This window comes from Martes martes (genome assembly GCF_963455335.1).
Source record: "Martes martes genome assembly, chromosome: 7".
Classification (NCBI taxonomy): domain Eukaryota; kingdom Metazoa; phylum Chordata; class Mammalia; order Carnivora; family Mustelidae; genus Martes; species Martes martes.
In genome coordinates this window covers 46,162,114-46,178,798 of record NC_137894.1, presented here as the reverse complement: position 1 = coordinate 46,178,798, position 16,685 = coordinate 46,162,114, and the positions used below count along the sequence as shown (strand labels likewise).

Here is a 16,685-nt window from a genome sequence, read left to right as displayed (position 1 = left end):
AAAGGCCGATAGACAGTCGAAGATAGGCCCAGTTCTGGTTGTGTCATTACCTGCTAGATGTCCTAGGCAGGTCATTTCCTTTTACTGGGCTTATTATTCCACATGCGAAGTGGGAGGAGAGTAATCCTTGTCTTTGAGCACAACACAAGGCTCTTTTGAGGGCCAAGGACCCCAAAAGGGCTTAACCATGGCTCCAGCTCTACAGAGGACACCCCATAGTACAGTTGTGAGGACCAAGTTGAGACAATATGAGTAGAGGACTTGGCACAGTCCTGGCACATAAGCAAGCACTCAGTAAATGATTCTGTATACATAAAAACCCCTTGTGAAGTGCTGCAAAAAAAATAAGGGATTGTATTGTTGTTTGTTCTAGAAGATGGGGAGTAAGACATGGGCTTTCAGTTTACCCACATAACAGAAAGGGGGCCAAAGGCACTTCCATTGCATTCTGATGCTATAAAGAATGATAATGCAGGGCGTTATTTCCCCGAGGATGTTGGCTAGCTCCATTTGGCCAGTTGCTGATGATGGCCAAGGAGAGGTCTAGACGGTGCCGGCCAGCAGGATGACCTCCACCATGCGCTTAGCATCAGCATGGAGAGTTAGCCCACACATCCATCATCAAGAGGGGTTTTGTGGACAGTATTCCTGGGCACAAAGGCACACTTTCGTTGCCAGTCTGTCATACGGTGCTCATGGTTCCCTGTGAAGGTGGGATTTATTGTCCCCATGTTACAAATGAGCAAACGGAGGACTTGGAGTCACACAGTTGATAAGCAAGGACATGGGCTGAGTCCAATTTTTCCCAACTCCTGAGGAACCTGACTTTACTAATTACTGGTTATATGATCTCGGGTAAGTTATCTAACCTTGCGATGACTCAGTTTCTTCATCTGTGCAAGGGAAATAATTAAATAGTCCCTATCTCCTATGGCTGCTGGGAAGATCAAATCAGTGAATATCTATAACTCACTTTTTAGAACAAAGTACTCAGTAAACATTGTTATTTTATTTGCCATCCATGATCACATTTGTTCTTTGTCATAAACCTGGAACTCCATCCTCTGGCGGTAGTTGAAGAAACAGGCACAGTGAGGGATAGGATCACACAGGGATTGAAGAACAGGGCCAAAGACCAGAACCCAGGTCCCCTAAATTTAGAGGATTCTAGGCCCTGGGCCAGGATCTGAAGAGCAAGCAGGCCTGCCCCAGACTCAGGTCCTCCCTCTCCATCTGCAGCTGCCCTCATGATGGAGGAGCTGAATCCCTACACCAAGATCAGCCCAGCACTGGGTGCAGAGCGACACTCGGTGGGTGCTGTCACGGGCATCGTCCTCTTGTTGTTCCTCATTGTGGTGCTGCTGGGCCTGTTTGCTTGGCGCCGACGGCGACAGAAAGAGAAAGGCCGTGACCTGGCTCCCCGTGTCTCCTACACACCTGCCATGAGGATGACCAGCACTGACTACTCACTCTCAGGTAAGGGCTATGCCCCCAGCATCCCCTCTCCTACCCCAGGAGGAGCCACATGATATCCTGGGCGCCCGGGTTTATTGCTGAACGTGGGGTGGTCATGCTTGCAGGATTGCCTGCTGGGGCTCGATACTTAGACTCTCTTGGAGAGACAGTGGGGGTGGAGAGCAAAAACCTACCTGGGAAAAGTAGATGGGGTTTTGTGAGATTGTCATTTCCTGGGTGCCTAGCTCTGAGCAGCTATGATTAGGAGTCTCCTTCCGTTTCCTCAGAGCTTCCTTCCCATCCTTCTCACCAAGCTTTGGCCATAGGAACAGTAACTTTCCTAAACTCTCAAGGGTAACCTCTTCTCAGCCCAATGCCTGAGCCACCTCAGAAACTGGCCCTGGGGCTGTTTCCAAGCCCTGTTCCATCTTTGCTTCCTTGCTGAAGGCCTCAGAGCACCCTCCCTCCCAGTTTCCATAGTTAGAAGGGCCCTATTAATGCAGTAGAAGGTGATGGTGTCTGACTTGGGGCGGGGGGAGAGTTGAAAGTTTGGGCAATGACCCAGTATGTCCACAAACGTGGTAGTATCTCCAATGGGCATTCTATCTGGAGTCTGAATCAGGTGGAGGTGGGGCTTTTGGGCCGGAGTCCTTCCTTTCTCCTGAACCTGGGACTGTTGCCTTAGAAAGGAGGCTTTTGGCTTTATATTTAGCCAAACGGAAGAGGTCGAAATGCTCTGAAATTGCCCACAGCCCTGGGCCACAGGACACTGGGCCTGTCTGGGTAGGCACAAGGATGATCACTTTTTCCAGCTGGCTCCATGCAGCCTCCAGCATCTTGGACTTAGAAAACCAAGATCACATCAGCCCATTCCTGCTAAGTACTGCCCACCATGTGCCCATTCTATGCGAGGTGCTACAGGGTAGACAGGGATAGTCCAGGTGCAGACCCTGCCTTCAAAGAGCTCCTGGCCTGCTTGCCTCCCTGGGTTTCAGCCAAAGCAAATATCCCCTGACGAAATTCCAAGTCCACAGAGAGGATTAGGGGATTTTCTTCTATGACTGTAATGAGTAAGTCTGGCCAGTTTTCCCACATCACTCCACTGGAATTCCCCTACACTATGGAGGGGTCCTGGAATCTGTAAGAGGGCAGGGCCAGCTGGGGCTGAGAGGAGAGGGATTCTCTTTATGGCCTCATTGCTGGGACAGATCTCTGGAGGGAGGGAGGGGAAGCCAGCACAGCCCTATGCAGCAGCTCAGGGACATAGGAGGCTGTCAAAGCCAACACTCCTCTCCATGCTCTAGCTGCTGGGTGCCACCCTCCACACTGGCAAGCCTGACATACCCTGCAGGGAGGGACACTGTGAAGAAAGAGGCAAATTAGGCTCTACAGACTTCTGTGGGGGTAGTGGATACCAGAAAGCTTGGGGGATGGGGGACTTAGGTATCCCTCTTTGCAGAGCACTCCCAAGGCTGCTCAGCTCAAGTGTTAATATTGGAGTGTCTCATGCCAGGGGCAGGGGTATGATGGTATGGCACCTTGTTCTCTTCCCAGATTTGTCTCAAAGTAGCAGCCATGCCCAGTGCTTTTCCAATTCCAGCTACCACGCACTGGCGTGCGGGGGGCCTGCCACCAGCCAGGCCAGCACTCTGGACAGGAACAGCCCCACCAAGGTACCGGGTCCCCGACTCCCCAGCCCCCTACCCACTGTCCTCCCAGGGAGCCCTCACCTCTGCCCAAGAAGGAACCACACCCCAGCTGGAGGGTTCATGTAGAACCAACTGCTAATACATTAAACACAGCCCTGTGATCCACAGAACATATAAACACTCTGTGAAGCATTTAACAGGAAGCCAGCAGGTTACATGGAACTAACAAGTGCCATCTAACCAGGAGACATCACATGTAACCAGCCTACAGCATCCTTCAATAGGAAATACACCCCGCACCCATGTGTAACGAACTGGTACCAAATCATGTGATCAGCCCGTAGAGCCTTCTCATCACAGACAACCATGCAGCCAGTTTTGCTCTATAACGTATGTAATCAAAACACTACACCACCTACCACCAGTCACTGCAGTCCATTTCCAACACCACGCATGCAAACAGCACCTTAGAGAGTAACCACTGGTACTCAGGTACCACCAAGATGCCCTTTTATCTGGCAGACACGTTATTGCTACATACCCGCTACCATATTTTGCAATCAGAACCAACACAAGAGACAGGAAACCCAAACATCAGCCGTAGCCAATTCACTGACAGCGAACCCTTCAGGCCTTCAAGGACAGGTGTGCACCAGCCCGGACAGGGTCCACCCTTCACAGCTCCCAGCCTAACCCTGGCTGGTGGCAAGACCTCCTTTTATAATAAATCACAGGCCCTCAGGCAAGGATATTTCAGCACACATGGGAAGGGAGCAACAACCCCCCACCCCCACCCCGGCCACCGGTGGTGTGCCTGGATCTGTACTGGGGAGAGCAAGAGGTTCGGAAATGTAAACAGCCTCAAGGACCAAAAGGTCTGACAGGCTCCTGCTGCACACCTCCTGACACCACCTAAGCATGTGCACGTGCACACACACACACACACCCCCGCACACGCATACATATGATAGCAGGACCAGGAGGAGGGCAATCACAGGGCTCCTGGCCTCCTATACAGGAAAGATGGACAGAAGCAGTTTTCATGTTCCAAGCCTCTGCCCTAGAGCTCTGGGAATCCTTTCTCCCTGTGGCCCCACAGAGTATGTCCACCAGTCCACAGGCCTGGTGGCAGTTCAGCTTGAACCCCCTAACAATAACACAGGGGCAACCACAGTCAAGCCAGAACATCAAGGCCACTTTCTGCCACTTGTTCTCAGCCTCAGTTTTCATATGAAAGGGAAGTGCTGTATACAGTGTGTCCCAAGGCCCCTGTGCAATGTTTGTAGCCCTCAGCCCCACAGCTTTGGTCCCTCTTCCTGTGTTACCTCCTCAGCTTGGATTCTCATTCCCAGCTTCAGCTTTAGGCTTGTCTGAGGAGCTGGAAGCTGAGGGAAGGGAATCTGGATTTTCCTAGTATGAGGCTCTTACTTATTCACTAGACCCATATTATCAAGGCTGCAGCAGGTCAGAAAAAAATAATGCTAAGGACAAGCCTTTCCCTTGCTCACAAAAGGGAGACTCTCCCCCACAGGCTAGGGCAGGTAGCAGGGGTGACCACGATGTGGCAGACAGCCTTAGCACCTCCCTTTGTACTGGCGATGGCCTCAAGTTGCATCTGAGACACTGCCACAGCCAGTTCTCCTACAGCTCAGTCCCACCTAGCTGACCTACTTCCCTGTCAGGGCCAGCCAGCTAGGCTCAGGCCACTTCTTGGCTCTTGGGTGGCCCTGCCCTACTTTGTCCCAAGGGCTGGGAACCCTATAACTTCAGCCAGACAGCTTAGAAGGGGGTAGATTCCACTCCCACTGATTTCAGTCATGCCATGGTGCACCTAGCTCTTCCTTTCCCTCAATGATCTGAGATGTAGGTGGGTCAGGATCATCACAGGGGTGGGTGCACAAGGCTGGGCAAAGTGAAGGCTGGGCAGGGGCACCTCGGGAGCAAAGGGATTAACTTGCTCTCCTACTCTCCAAACAGCTCAGTAACAAGTCCCTTGACAGAGACACAACAGGCTGGACCCCCTACAGCTTTGTGAACGTGTTAGGTCAGTAGCGGTTTGAGTCTGATCCCCTGCCATCATGTCCCACCTGTTCTTTCTCCGCATTGAAAGGGGTCCCTGTCCTAGCTCCAAGGTAGGAAGTTAGTAGATGAATTCTGAGCATGGGTTCCCCCAGGGAGAAGGGGTGTGAGGAAACTCAAACCCTTGTTTTCAGTTCTCATAAGCAAATGAAGCCCAGGATGCCCTTCATTTCTAGTAGGGGAGAGTGGCTATGACCTATGGACCACAAAGGAGACAGCTAGGGCCTGGATGTGGGGCTTCCAGGTGTGGGCAAGAGATTTATTCACCGTCTGGGAAAGGGACCCTTGCCTGAGCCAGGCCCTGCCAAGGTACTCCTTTCCAAGGGCTTCCTTCCTCTGCCCCACTGCCCTAGTGGGCACCAATTCCTGGGGGGCGGGTAGTGAGGGAGGAAAGGTAGATGGCCTCAACTCTAATAGATCCCCCTGGCCTTGTCCCTCTAGATATTACACATCGGGGCCCTGACTCCCTCTAGCCTGCCCAACCCTGACCCCCTCCAGACTCCCCACCCTGCCATACCAGGGCCCTGGGAATAATGGCTCCTCCCTGTCATTCCTCTCACTAGACTCCCATTTCCAGATCAGTGCCCTGGAGGCCAGGTACCCGCCCGAGGACTTCTACATTGAACTTAGACACCTCAGCCGCCCCGCTGAGCCACACTCACCAGGTTAGACCCCCAGCCCTACCCTCTACCCACTGGGCTCCCAAGGCTTTCCTACCAGCCCAGACCCAGCACCTGCCCTACCCCTTCCTGCCCCTTGACTCACCTGCATGGTCCCAGAACTCTCCCTTTTGGGCCCTCCTCCTTCCCAACATGGTTAGTCTATAAACCCAATCCCGTATCTAAAGGAAGCTTGCCTGGATTCATTCCCTATCACCCCCTCTGCTCCCATTGTGGTCAGTGGATGTGGACAAAATGACGGGTATTACGTGAAAGGGACACGACATAATTGTACTCCCTATAGGCCACAGAATACAACCCTAAACCACTGAGAAATGACTTGATGGGGACACCTTTGGGGTTCTCTGGGCCCTGTGGGTGTGGATGACAAGCCCAGTGTCCCCCAGAAAGAGAGAGACACCCTAGACCCATCAGTGGCTCAGGTCAAGCTCTCCCAGATCATGCGGTAGGGATGTCAAGCAGGGATCTGGAGAGGTTGGGGTAAGATGTGCCAACCGTCATCCTCTCCGCTCTGTATTAGGCTCAAGCTAGTGGCTTAGGAAAAATGAAAAAAGCAGACTTGCAAAGTCAGTCCTGCTATGGGAGGATGTGGAGTTATAGAAATAGGTACCATAGGAACTAAGCATAAGGAATTAACAGAGAATGCAGCCTCCCAAACAAGTGGCCTCTCAGGCAGGACCTTAGTATACTGGACAACCCTCGGGCTCTGGCTGGTTTCTAGAGCTCAAGGAAATGCAGCTCTGCCAACCCTGGGTGCAATAGCACTAAGAAGCATGAAGGATCTGAATTTATCTGCCCACTGAGCAGCTGTGGGCTACAAAGACCCTGAGTCTGTACCTAGGAGTCTATGCTCTTGACTGTTGGTCCCCTGGGCCGTGTCTAGATCTTTCAATAACCTCACCAAATACAACCGTTTACCACCCCCCCCCCCCACAAACACACCTTCCTCCCACCCCAGCCACACACACACACTACCACCATGCTGTATGTCTTTCCCCAGGGGCACATGGTCTGGGCTCAGCCCAGATTTCTCCCCCGCTTCCAAGATGTACACTCTACAGTGTAGCCAGAGCCACCACATGCTATCATTTTGTGGCTTACACTAAGGCAGGCTGGTGGCTAATGGAAGAGAATACTTAGGGAGATCTAGTTTCTAGTTCATGTGGTGTCAGACAAGTCACTGCCCCTCTTTGGGCCTCAGTTTCCTGGAAAAGTTAACAGCCTCAGGGAGGGTGAAGGAAGCCCTTGTCTAGGATAAAGGGATGCCGACTGATGCCAGGGATACACACTGCTAATCGTATTTCTGAAGGGCACAGGTACCTATAGGCCTTTTAGGAGAATAGCAAACCAGAGGAAAACTTGGACTGGTTCTGCCTTATCAGTCAGTAATGTGGGGAAGGCAGGCAGATAAAAACAGATTCCTACAAACTGAACTTAGGAACTCAGTGGAGGAGGTAATGGTATGGGGATATACCTAAACAGCATTGGGTTGGCCTTCAGTGTCCGAAACAGGGAGAGCCAAGTAGAGTCATATTGTATTTCAGTAATTACTTGCTGCATACCTTGCCTGATAGTGTGTCCTCAGTTAAAAGCTGAAAACTTTGAGCCAAAGTCATCACAGTTCTCAACCTAAAAATGCCAGACAGCCTCTTTTCTGGTATCACCAGCAGCAAAAAACCTGAGCTTGGTCCCTGAAGTTTAATGTCCTGCCTCTGGCTAAGGCTTTAGGACCATGCATTGTAGGAGCTGGATGAACTGACAGCCAAAAGAGAAAAATCCTTCTGGATTAAGGACACTAGTAATACTTTTCAAAGACAACTCTCAATTATGTACAAATGGTCCACTCCCCAAAATGGGTAACTAAGACAGCAGACCATGGAAGGGAGTGATTATATCCTGGAAAGATGACTAATCAGGAATCTCAGCCACCAGTCCCCCTCCCTCTCTGGTTCCCTTCAGTCAAGCTTCAGATCCAGGAGAGGAGGCAGGACCAGAGCTGAGAGGTAAGAAACAGTCTTCAGCACCATTCTAAGATCCAAAAGAACTGGGATTTGGAATGTCATACACCCCTTCCCTAAGCTAGAACTGGCCCTGATTCATTCCTTATCCCTGTACTTCTGGAGCTTGGAATTTCACCTATAGTGACTGCAGGTGGCATGAGAACTGCCTGTGACCACCTCGTGGAAGACACACCCCTGGGAGTTAAGGTTAAAGAGGAAGCGTGCGGCACATGCCAGGGGGCGCTGTAGCTCACCACTAATGCTTCTGAACCCTTTAAGAATTCCTGCATGGTCCAAATGATTTAGAGTAGATTAAACCCAGAATAATCCTCTAGCACTAAAGAACTAATTTTATGGGTAGGGGAGGGAAAAAAAGAAAGCAAGAAAAAATAAAGCAAAAACATATGCAGTCTAAGTAAACATCACTCACACCATTTTTCTCTTTATGCTATTTTAATGCAGGTGCTTGTGGAATGGATAGACGTCAGAACACATACATTATGGACAAAGGCTTCAAAGGTAGAGTATCCAATCCTGACGTCCCATTAGAAAGGGCTTAGCAAGATAAACAGTACAGATGTGAAATGACCAGGAATTCTACCAGAGAGACACTGCGCACATCCTTACCTCACTCCCCCCAAAAGTAAAAAGACCACAGGACCTGGGGCTGCTGGGTAGCTCTGCTCAGGAGGAGCAATCATAATAATAATGAATTTATATTTCGATTTAAGTTGCACCTGCTTAGCAAGCGCTTCTGGGTTTTTTATAGATGCCAGCTAAATGTCTTCGGAAATGTAGAATGTCATTATCCAGCCAATTAGTATGAGTTAAATTGATTATAAATTCTGAAATAAAGTCAATCTACCTGCCCCAGAGGCCTCCTGTCGTTGCGCTGGCGAGGACTGCCACCCTGCACCTGCTGGCTTTCTGGAGCACAAGGAATGAAAATAATACCTAGCGTTAATACTGTATGGCACCACACCCTCGAGATCTCTGCCCCAGAGAGCGGGGAGGTCGGGACTAATCCCAAGCACATGGGAACTGTAAGTTGGATCATCCTTCTAGGAAGTCTGTGAGTAAACCAAGGATGAAGGTCAGGTCATGCCCTCGGCTTAGGCCCTACATTTCAATAACAGAATGTGTGGAATAGGTGGCTTTGGAACTATGTCACTTACTATTCTATCAAGTATTAACTGTGACCCTAGACTGGGAGCACTCCAAGGCTCAGTTTCCTCATCTGCAAGGTCAGGGTCATTATGCCTATCCTGTAGTCTAATGACTATCCTAATGTCTAATAAGATTATTATGAGTATCTAATAAAAATTAGATGGGAAGTGTTTTTTGCATCTTCTAAAGGGTTGTACTAATGTAATAGGGCTGTCCTTTTGTCTCTGAGGTCTATTTAGGAGTCTCAGCCACGCTGAAAGAGACGATCAACAGCAAAGATCCCAGTGGCTATCACAGATCTATCTGTGCACCAAAACCACCTGGAAAGCTTCTTAAACATAGAGGTTCACACCCCCTATTGCCAAGACTCTGAAGCAGTGGATCTAGAGTTCTGGAGTCTCCATTTGTTATTAGTACTTCAGGGCATTCTTACGCAGCATATGTCACCCAACTAATACTTAGGAACCACTTGCCTAGACTGACCCAGATTTCCTGGATTACTGTTCTGGTTTTTCAGACTTAGCCTTAGTTATACCTGAGACACAACCATTTCCTAACCAAGAAGAGCTAGTCATCTGTAGCCATCAGTGGAGTGGTTATTAGCAGTGGAGCGAGCTAGGGGTAGTTGTTCTGAGCAAGAGAGCAGGAAGGGTCTCCATGAACACGTTAGGATGTGTACAGCCCAAGAGAACAATCTGAGAACAGGATGTCAGTCACCCCTTGGCTTCTGGACAAAGTTCACTACTCTCTTGGGAACATCAATTCTGGCCATTTTCTGTGTATTGACTCAAACCATCCAAATGGAGGCAAGCACCATTACCATAGTGAATGGTACAGTGGTGAGGTGAAGCTAAAAACAGAAAGCTTTACTGTTTTATCACTGTGACCTCTCAGTTTCTTTCTCAAAGAGGTGTGGGGACTGTGCAGAAAGATCTCTTAAGAGACTTTCCAGCTCCGAAAATATGCATGACTCAAGCATGAGTAAACTCAGACAGGCCCAAACAGTTCAATAAATGAGCACATAACTCTTCTATGCACTTTGTTGTCCTGTGCATTGCGACTGGGGTAACTGCTTTCAGACTCGAAACCATAAATGTGTAACAAAGCTAGGGAGGGCAGTGTTTCTGCCTCAGCATCATTCATTCCTATTTCGTGGGATCATGTATCTGAGCCTGTAAGTGCAGGGAAGGCCAGATTTTGTTTCACCACTGACTATAATCATCCCTTAAATTAGAGAGAAAAGCAGGCTGCCCAGGTACATATGCCAACAGGTGCTGGGAACCAACACACCAGAACAAGAGAATTCAAGAAGAGGAAAATGAAATGTCACAGTTTGGAACTTTACAGAAATACTTATCAAAGACATGGAATAAATCCCACTAACTGGCTGATAAACAAATAAACATTTAATAAACTAGTCTGTACCAGGAACAAAATTACTTCCTAAAACTACTGGGCCAAACCAAATGAGAACCATTAAGAGTGAAGAGTCTAAGTGTTCTCTAAACTCAACGGGCAAGACCCTGGCCTGGAAGTTTTGGATTTGAGTCCTAGTTCTTACTGTGTGTGGCACTGACTGGGTCACACTGTTATTTCCTGTGTTTGGTTTTTCTACCTCCATTAGAACAATAAGGTTTGTTGTACTAGCACCATTTCTACGGCCCCTTCCATGTCCTAATTCAGCCAGTGCTCCTCCTTGCCCTTGTTACTTTCCTTCAGCCCTCCGCTCACCGTCATCCTGAAGTTGAACACCACCACGCGCTACTTGCTGTGCTAACCCCATTTTACCTCTCAACACCTGTCCATCTCCCCTTCCCCCCACAATGATACTGTAACAAACTGCCTTATGTTTAATTCCCTGTCTGTCAGGCATTTCAAAGTGCTACAGAAGAAATCCTCCCTGGCACTCTCCATCACCTTTATGATCCTGAAATCCTGAATCCCACTGTTGCTGCCACAAGGAAGCCACCTGTATGCTCCTTGCTAATCCAGCCTCCATGGGTCTCCTTGCACTAACTTTGGGTTCCCAAATAGTGAGGAGTCCAGTGACATCCTGAAAACTATTTTTAGCCAGTGTGGTTCTCCTTCTGACTCTGAAATCTCCCTTTTCTTCTCACCATATCCTTGTCTCTCAACGAAGAGAAGAATGCTAACCTAGGGCCCAGGAAGAGAAAAGGCAGTGTGGCTTTCTAATTATAGTCATAGGCTGAGAAGAAACATGTTCAGTGCCGGGCTTTTCCCCAAGTGTGAAATACTGACTTTACCTAGATGTTCGGGTGAACCTAAAAGTTCCAATCCCACTCACTAGGTGGCCTTGGAAAGTCATTTCCCCTCTCTGGATTTGCCGCTTCCTTTATAAAATGAAGGTTTTTAGGCTCATTCCAAGGCCCCTTCTGCATCTGAGGGTAAGAAGACAGTGTGTGATTTGGGAGAGGTGAGAACAAACAGCAAGGCATTACAAAGCTAAGCCTTCAGTCCTGATGCTAATTACAGGCCTTGGAGGAGTGACTCCCCAAAGCTTAAGTAGCTTTGGTGGACGCTTCCCCTTTCCTTGCAAAATGCCCCAAGGGCGGGGACTGGTTGGGGGGCGGGGCTATAAAAGGACAAGGAAGTATCTTAGAGAGGCCGGTTGCTCTTCCCCTTACCCCACCCTCCCTGAGGGCAGGCAGGTAGATGACTCAGCTGAAGAGCCGAAAGGCTTTCTAAAGTGTAAGTTTTCCAGCTAGCCTTGCCCTTTCCTCCCTCCAGTTCCCACAAATAGAATCCCCATTATTCCATAATCCAGCACCCTCTTCTGACCACCTCAAATCACAACACAGACTTCTCCATCCTTTCTTTCTCTCTGGTCCCTTTATGGAAGGTACAGCTTCTCCTTGAAACAAATCCCCTCCCCCAACCCCAACTTCTCTTTTATTCACTTAGGTGCATCCCCTGCTGCACAGCAGACTATTTGCAGTTGTCCCCCTTATCTGTAGTTTCTCTTTCCTCGGTTTCAGTTAGCCCATAGTCACATGATCAAGGTCAATAGTGGCCTGTCACAATGCCTACCTAGGTCATTCACCTCACTTTACCATCTCAACATCATCACAAGACGGGTGAGTATACAGTACAATAAAGTATTTTGGGAGACCCCATTCATATAACATATCACATTATAATTGTTCTATTAGTACTGTGTTTAATCTTACTGTGCTTAACTTACAAATTAAACTTTAGCATAGGTATGTACGCATAGGAAAAAACAATATATAGAGGATTCAGTACTATCTGTGGTTTCAGGAATCCACTAGGGATCTTGGAAAGTATCCCTGTGGATTGGTGGGGATGGGTAGACTGCTATATACCCCCAAACTTGAAGGCAGCCTTTTCTGGTGGAAAATGAGAAGAGGGGCACTACTGGCTGACGGAGGATCTGCTCTTTGAGCCACAGCTTCAAGACTCTCCCACTGCCCTAACTGAATCAATCATGGGATTATCCACAAAAAGCTTAGAGCCTGGCCTTTGTCAGCAGGGCTGGGCCCCACTGATAGAAGGTATTTCTTGCTGAGGGTAAGGGGAAGCTATTATAGGTGTAATTTGCATTTAGAAATCTAGAACGGGAGGACGGGTAGTAATATGCAAGGGGAAAACACTATGATTGGACACAGGAGAAGATGGGTTGAGCCCTAACTTAACTACTCACTAACATTAGGTGGTACTTTAGAAATGAGGATACTGAAGCTCATAAAGTAGTAATCACAGCCCTTTCTGCCCAGCCCTCTTCACAGAGGTAACAAGTTTCAAATGACCTAACTGGAGTCAATATACTAGAATAAGGGCTACATTTTCTGTCACTATTCCTCAACTTTCAGAAAACATGCAACTAAGGTAGCCGCCAATCAAGGTAAAAGGATGTGCCAGGGTGGGGAGGAGAGGAGGGTGTTCAGAGGACTTTTCACTCAGGAGAAGATAGCCCTTCTTTAAGCAGTTCTAGTCCTCAGCTTCCAAACCAGCAGCTCTGGGTCATACTGCCTTACTCTTTGAATACCAAGTTCAGAGACCCCAAAGTGGGACCCATGCTAGGCTTCCTGGACATATCCCCAGCCCCTGTACTAAGAAACAAAGTACTCACTAGAAGCAATTTCATGTGGCTCTGGGCAGACTGTGGCCAAGGACCCATAACCCAGTTTCCTCATACGAGCCTCACCAGCACCTGGGCCTGCTCACTGTCCAGCAAGAATGTTTTCTCCTACTCCTCTCGAGGGCTCTATGCTAGAAAGAGGCCACAATCTGAGATGCAACCAAGGCCAACATCTTCTACCTGTGGGCCAGGATGAGATGGAAAATGCTGAGCCTGGTTGTGGAGCTCACTCTGCTACTGACAAGCACTGTGACCTGGGGAGGTCACTTCCATGACAAGCCACGGTTTCCTCATAAGCAGTAAAAGGGAAGGAGAGAATTAATTATGGCTCTAGCTACACTGCAGGTATTAGGAATATCTGACTGAACTAATGGGTAAATGTACTTTTGTACAAGATTGAGGAAATGTTACCTGCTGAAACAAATATCCATAACCCTATACTCAGAAAAGTAAATCCCCTCCCAACCAGTCACCTGTTGTGGGAGAGAACACTGCTAGTGGTGACATACAACTCAACTTTCAGCCACATGGAGTGTTCTGATGTTCCAGGACCTAGTCACCCCTTGAGTTACAATGATCCCTTTATTATTATTTTTTTACATTTTCATTAATCTCACAAGCTGGAGGCAGAGCATGTGATGGTTCTAGTGGAAGACTGTCCAAGAATTTCACCATCTGCTACCACTTACAGAAATTCAGAGCTGAGAAATATAGAAATTTCACCATCTGCTACCACTTAGCGAAATTTAGACCTCTGAAGACCACGCATTACTGTCGAGCCCCTACAATTCCATGCTTATTTCTAGACCCCTTGGCTGGCAGATCGTCACAGAACTATGAGGGCCACAGTTGGCCAAATTACAAAGAATTTAGTGCTTTTTCCAGGCAAGTCTTGGCTCACTTGAAGTGAGCTACAAAAGGCAGTGATCTTCCCAAAAGGGGAAAATGGCACAGAGGTTGAAGGAGGGGCTCCCCTTTCCTTCTATGACTCCCCATCACTTCCTTCCTCCAGTGAGCTACGGTTACTTTGCCTCGTATTTGGAAACTAGTCTGCATCCTTTTGTACCCAAACACAGCCTGAAATCTTGGGGAAGATGCACCTGAGAGGCAGCAAGAGAGGAAACATGAGTTCTAGTATCAGAAGAAGATACTGCTAAAATTGGTTTCCATTAGCATTCATAAGTACTGGAACAAGTGATCCCAGAGGATGCAATGGAAGGCTTACTAGACAACAGGAACTTTCCAAAAGCTAGCCTGAGACCCAGGTGCTTTTTACACCTCTATTACACTTCTGCCTCCCCCAGCTCTGATCACAAGCTTCTCATGAGCAGGGATGCTGCTGAGTTTGCTGCCTAAAGGTTGCCCAACCGCTGGCACCTGTGCCAAATCACACACCTATTTCTTCTGAATCTAAGTTTCTTACTTATCAAAAAGAATTCAGAGGAAGAATGGTATCACAGAACCAACACAGGCCAAGGATTCCCAAGGCATGTAGTCAAGCCTTAGGCCCTGCCATTTATGAGCTTACAGGACATTAGCGAAGTCACTTTTATCTCTCTGGGCCTTCATCCTATAAAATGCAAAGTATCAACTATCTTTGCAGGATTTTGTAAAAAATTAAATAATAGATGTGAAAGCACATTATGAATATCTTGAATTAATCCCCTTCTGGTTCTGTACCTGAATACTATGAACAAAAATGTCTCTATCCCTCCAAAAACAAAAGTTTCTTTATGAAAAGAACACTGCCTACCTAGGAAAGCACTCTTCAACATATTTAAAGAAGGAAATTTGGATTATCATAGGCTTTTACAGATCCAGGATCCTGAAGGCACATCAACTGCAATCTGTTTCTGGTACTGAAATTAAGTCTGTGTCCTTGTATGTCCTAAGAAATCTCTCTTGCCTTACAGATTACATGAAAGAATCCGTGTGCAGTTCTAGCACTTGTTCCTTGAATAGCAGTGAAAACCCTTACGCCACAATTAAGGACCCACCCATCCTCACCTGCAAGCTTCCAGAAAGCAGCTATGTAGAAATGAAGTCGCCTATGCACAGGGGGTCTCCGTACACAGATATGCCATCCTTGTCGACATCTAATAAAAATATATATGAAGTTGGTAGGTGTCTCAAATAAGTAACTTAGTGAAATCAGGGCAATAGTGCAGCATATGAAGTAAAAACAAGCCCTCTCCACTCACCCTGTCTTGAAAACACACCCTTCTTTTGTTGCCTTTTAAGGAATCCAAGGTGAATGGTCTTTCCCAGGATCACCCTCCTCTCTCATGCAAGAAATCAAATTCCCATGTCAACTCTGCTTTAAAAAGAAATACTAGGACTACTATGAAGCAGAAATGCTGGGGGTGGGGAAATCAGTGGGTACACACACTTCAGATGATTGCTGATACAAATTCCAGTTTAAAAAGAAAATCAGAACAGACATTTACAAGCTTCTAAATCACCCTCTTCTACCTTCTCCCAGTTTTACCTACGTCCCTGGGCTTATTGGTAAGACCCCTACCTCTAGGATATTCCAAACCTCTTGGTTTTGACCAGAGCTTGGGATTCTGATAGTACACTCACTTAAGTTTTCCCTTTCGTGAGCAAGCCTCAATCCTAACCCTCATGTATTTACCACACATCTATAAATCCCTGGCTTCTCTCCCTATCAAGTTAAATAGAACTCTGTTCCCCTCAACAAGGCAACCAAAGCTAATCTGTTCTCTGAACTCATTTTTCACTATATTCCTTAGAGCCCACTATCAGTGTGGTCCAAGAAGGCCGCGGTCCTAACTCCAGCTATATCCAGAATCCATACGACCTACCTAGGAACAGCCATATTCCTGGTCACTATGACCTCCTCCCAGTAAGACAAAGCCCTGCCAATGGGCCCTCCCAGGACAAGCAGTCTTGAGAGAGAGAAGTCTCTCTCTTGCAGTGTGCTCTGCTGAACATTCTGACTCTGAAAGAAGACAGTCCCTTGAGACAGACTGACTCCACCTGCGTGTTAGTTATTACTTCCATCTGGAACTAAAGAAGAGCTTCCAAGTGGGACTGGGTAACTGTTCAAATGGTCTGTTCACAAAGGCAAATCCTATCACTCACCCACACCTAACCCCAAATGCCCAGGATTACATGATCTTTTAAAACACTTAAGATCCAGCTACTCATCAACATCAGCTAAATATAGATATTGATATACTTAATCCTCTGAAACATGACGCCTATTAGGAAGCATATAAGCATAGGTTTCACAAATCTTCCTGGGGGAAAAAGGGAACTGGGGCGGCGGGTAAGAATTACTTTAAAGCTCCTGAAATGTGTATGTGCTTTTGATTGCTGTTACCATCAACATCTGTTCTATTACCTAAGATAAACAGCACACAGACATAAAGTGTGCTGGTTTCAATCCTAAAGTACCTGTACATCTATGTCCGATCTGTCAAATCGCAACAGTCAAGATTATGGTATACAGTCTAATACTGACAATTTCAATTTTTTAAAATAAGACTTTAAAAAATGCAAACTAACTTTC

General features: G+C 47.5%; 1 protein-coding gene across 23 annotated transcripts in view; it reads left to right on the top strand.

The window, feature by feature from the left end:
- The window catches only part of MEGF11 (multiple EGF like domains 11), a 336,966-nt gene extending 320,799 nt beyond the window's left edge, over positions 1-16,167 (top strand). For 5 of the 23 annotated variants that reach the window (XM_080809553.1, XM_080809558.1, XM_080809552.1 and 2 more), the window contains exons 20-26: positions 1,240-1,476; positions 3,010-3,128; positions 5,082-5,148; positions 5,747-5,848; positions 8,326-8,382; positions 15,064-15,270; positions 15,904-16,167. In XM_080809553.1, coding sequence (XP_080665679.1) covers positions 1,240-1,476; positions 3,010-3,128; positions 5,082-5,148; positions 5,747-5,848; positions 8,326-8,382; positions 15,064-15,270; positions 15,904-16,064 — 950 coding nt within the window. In that variant the 3' untranslated portion in view covers positions 16,065-16,167. The other 18 variants (XR_013967194.1, XR_013967195.1, XR_013967196.1 and 15 more) reach the window with 18 other exon arrangements.
- The last annotated feature ends 518 nt before the right edge of the window (positions 16,168-16,685 follow it).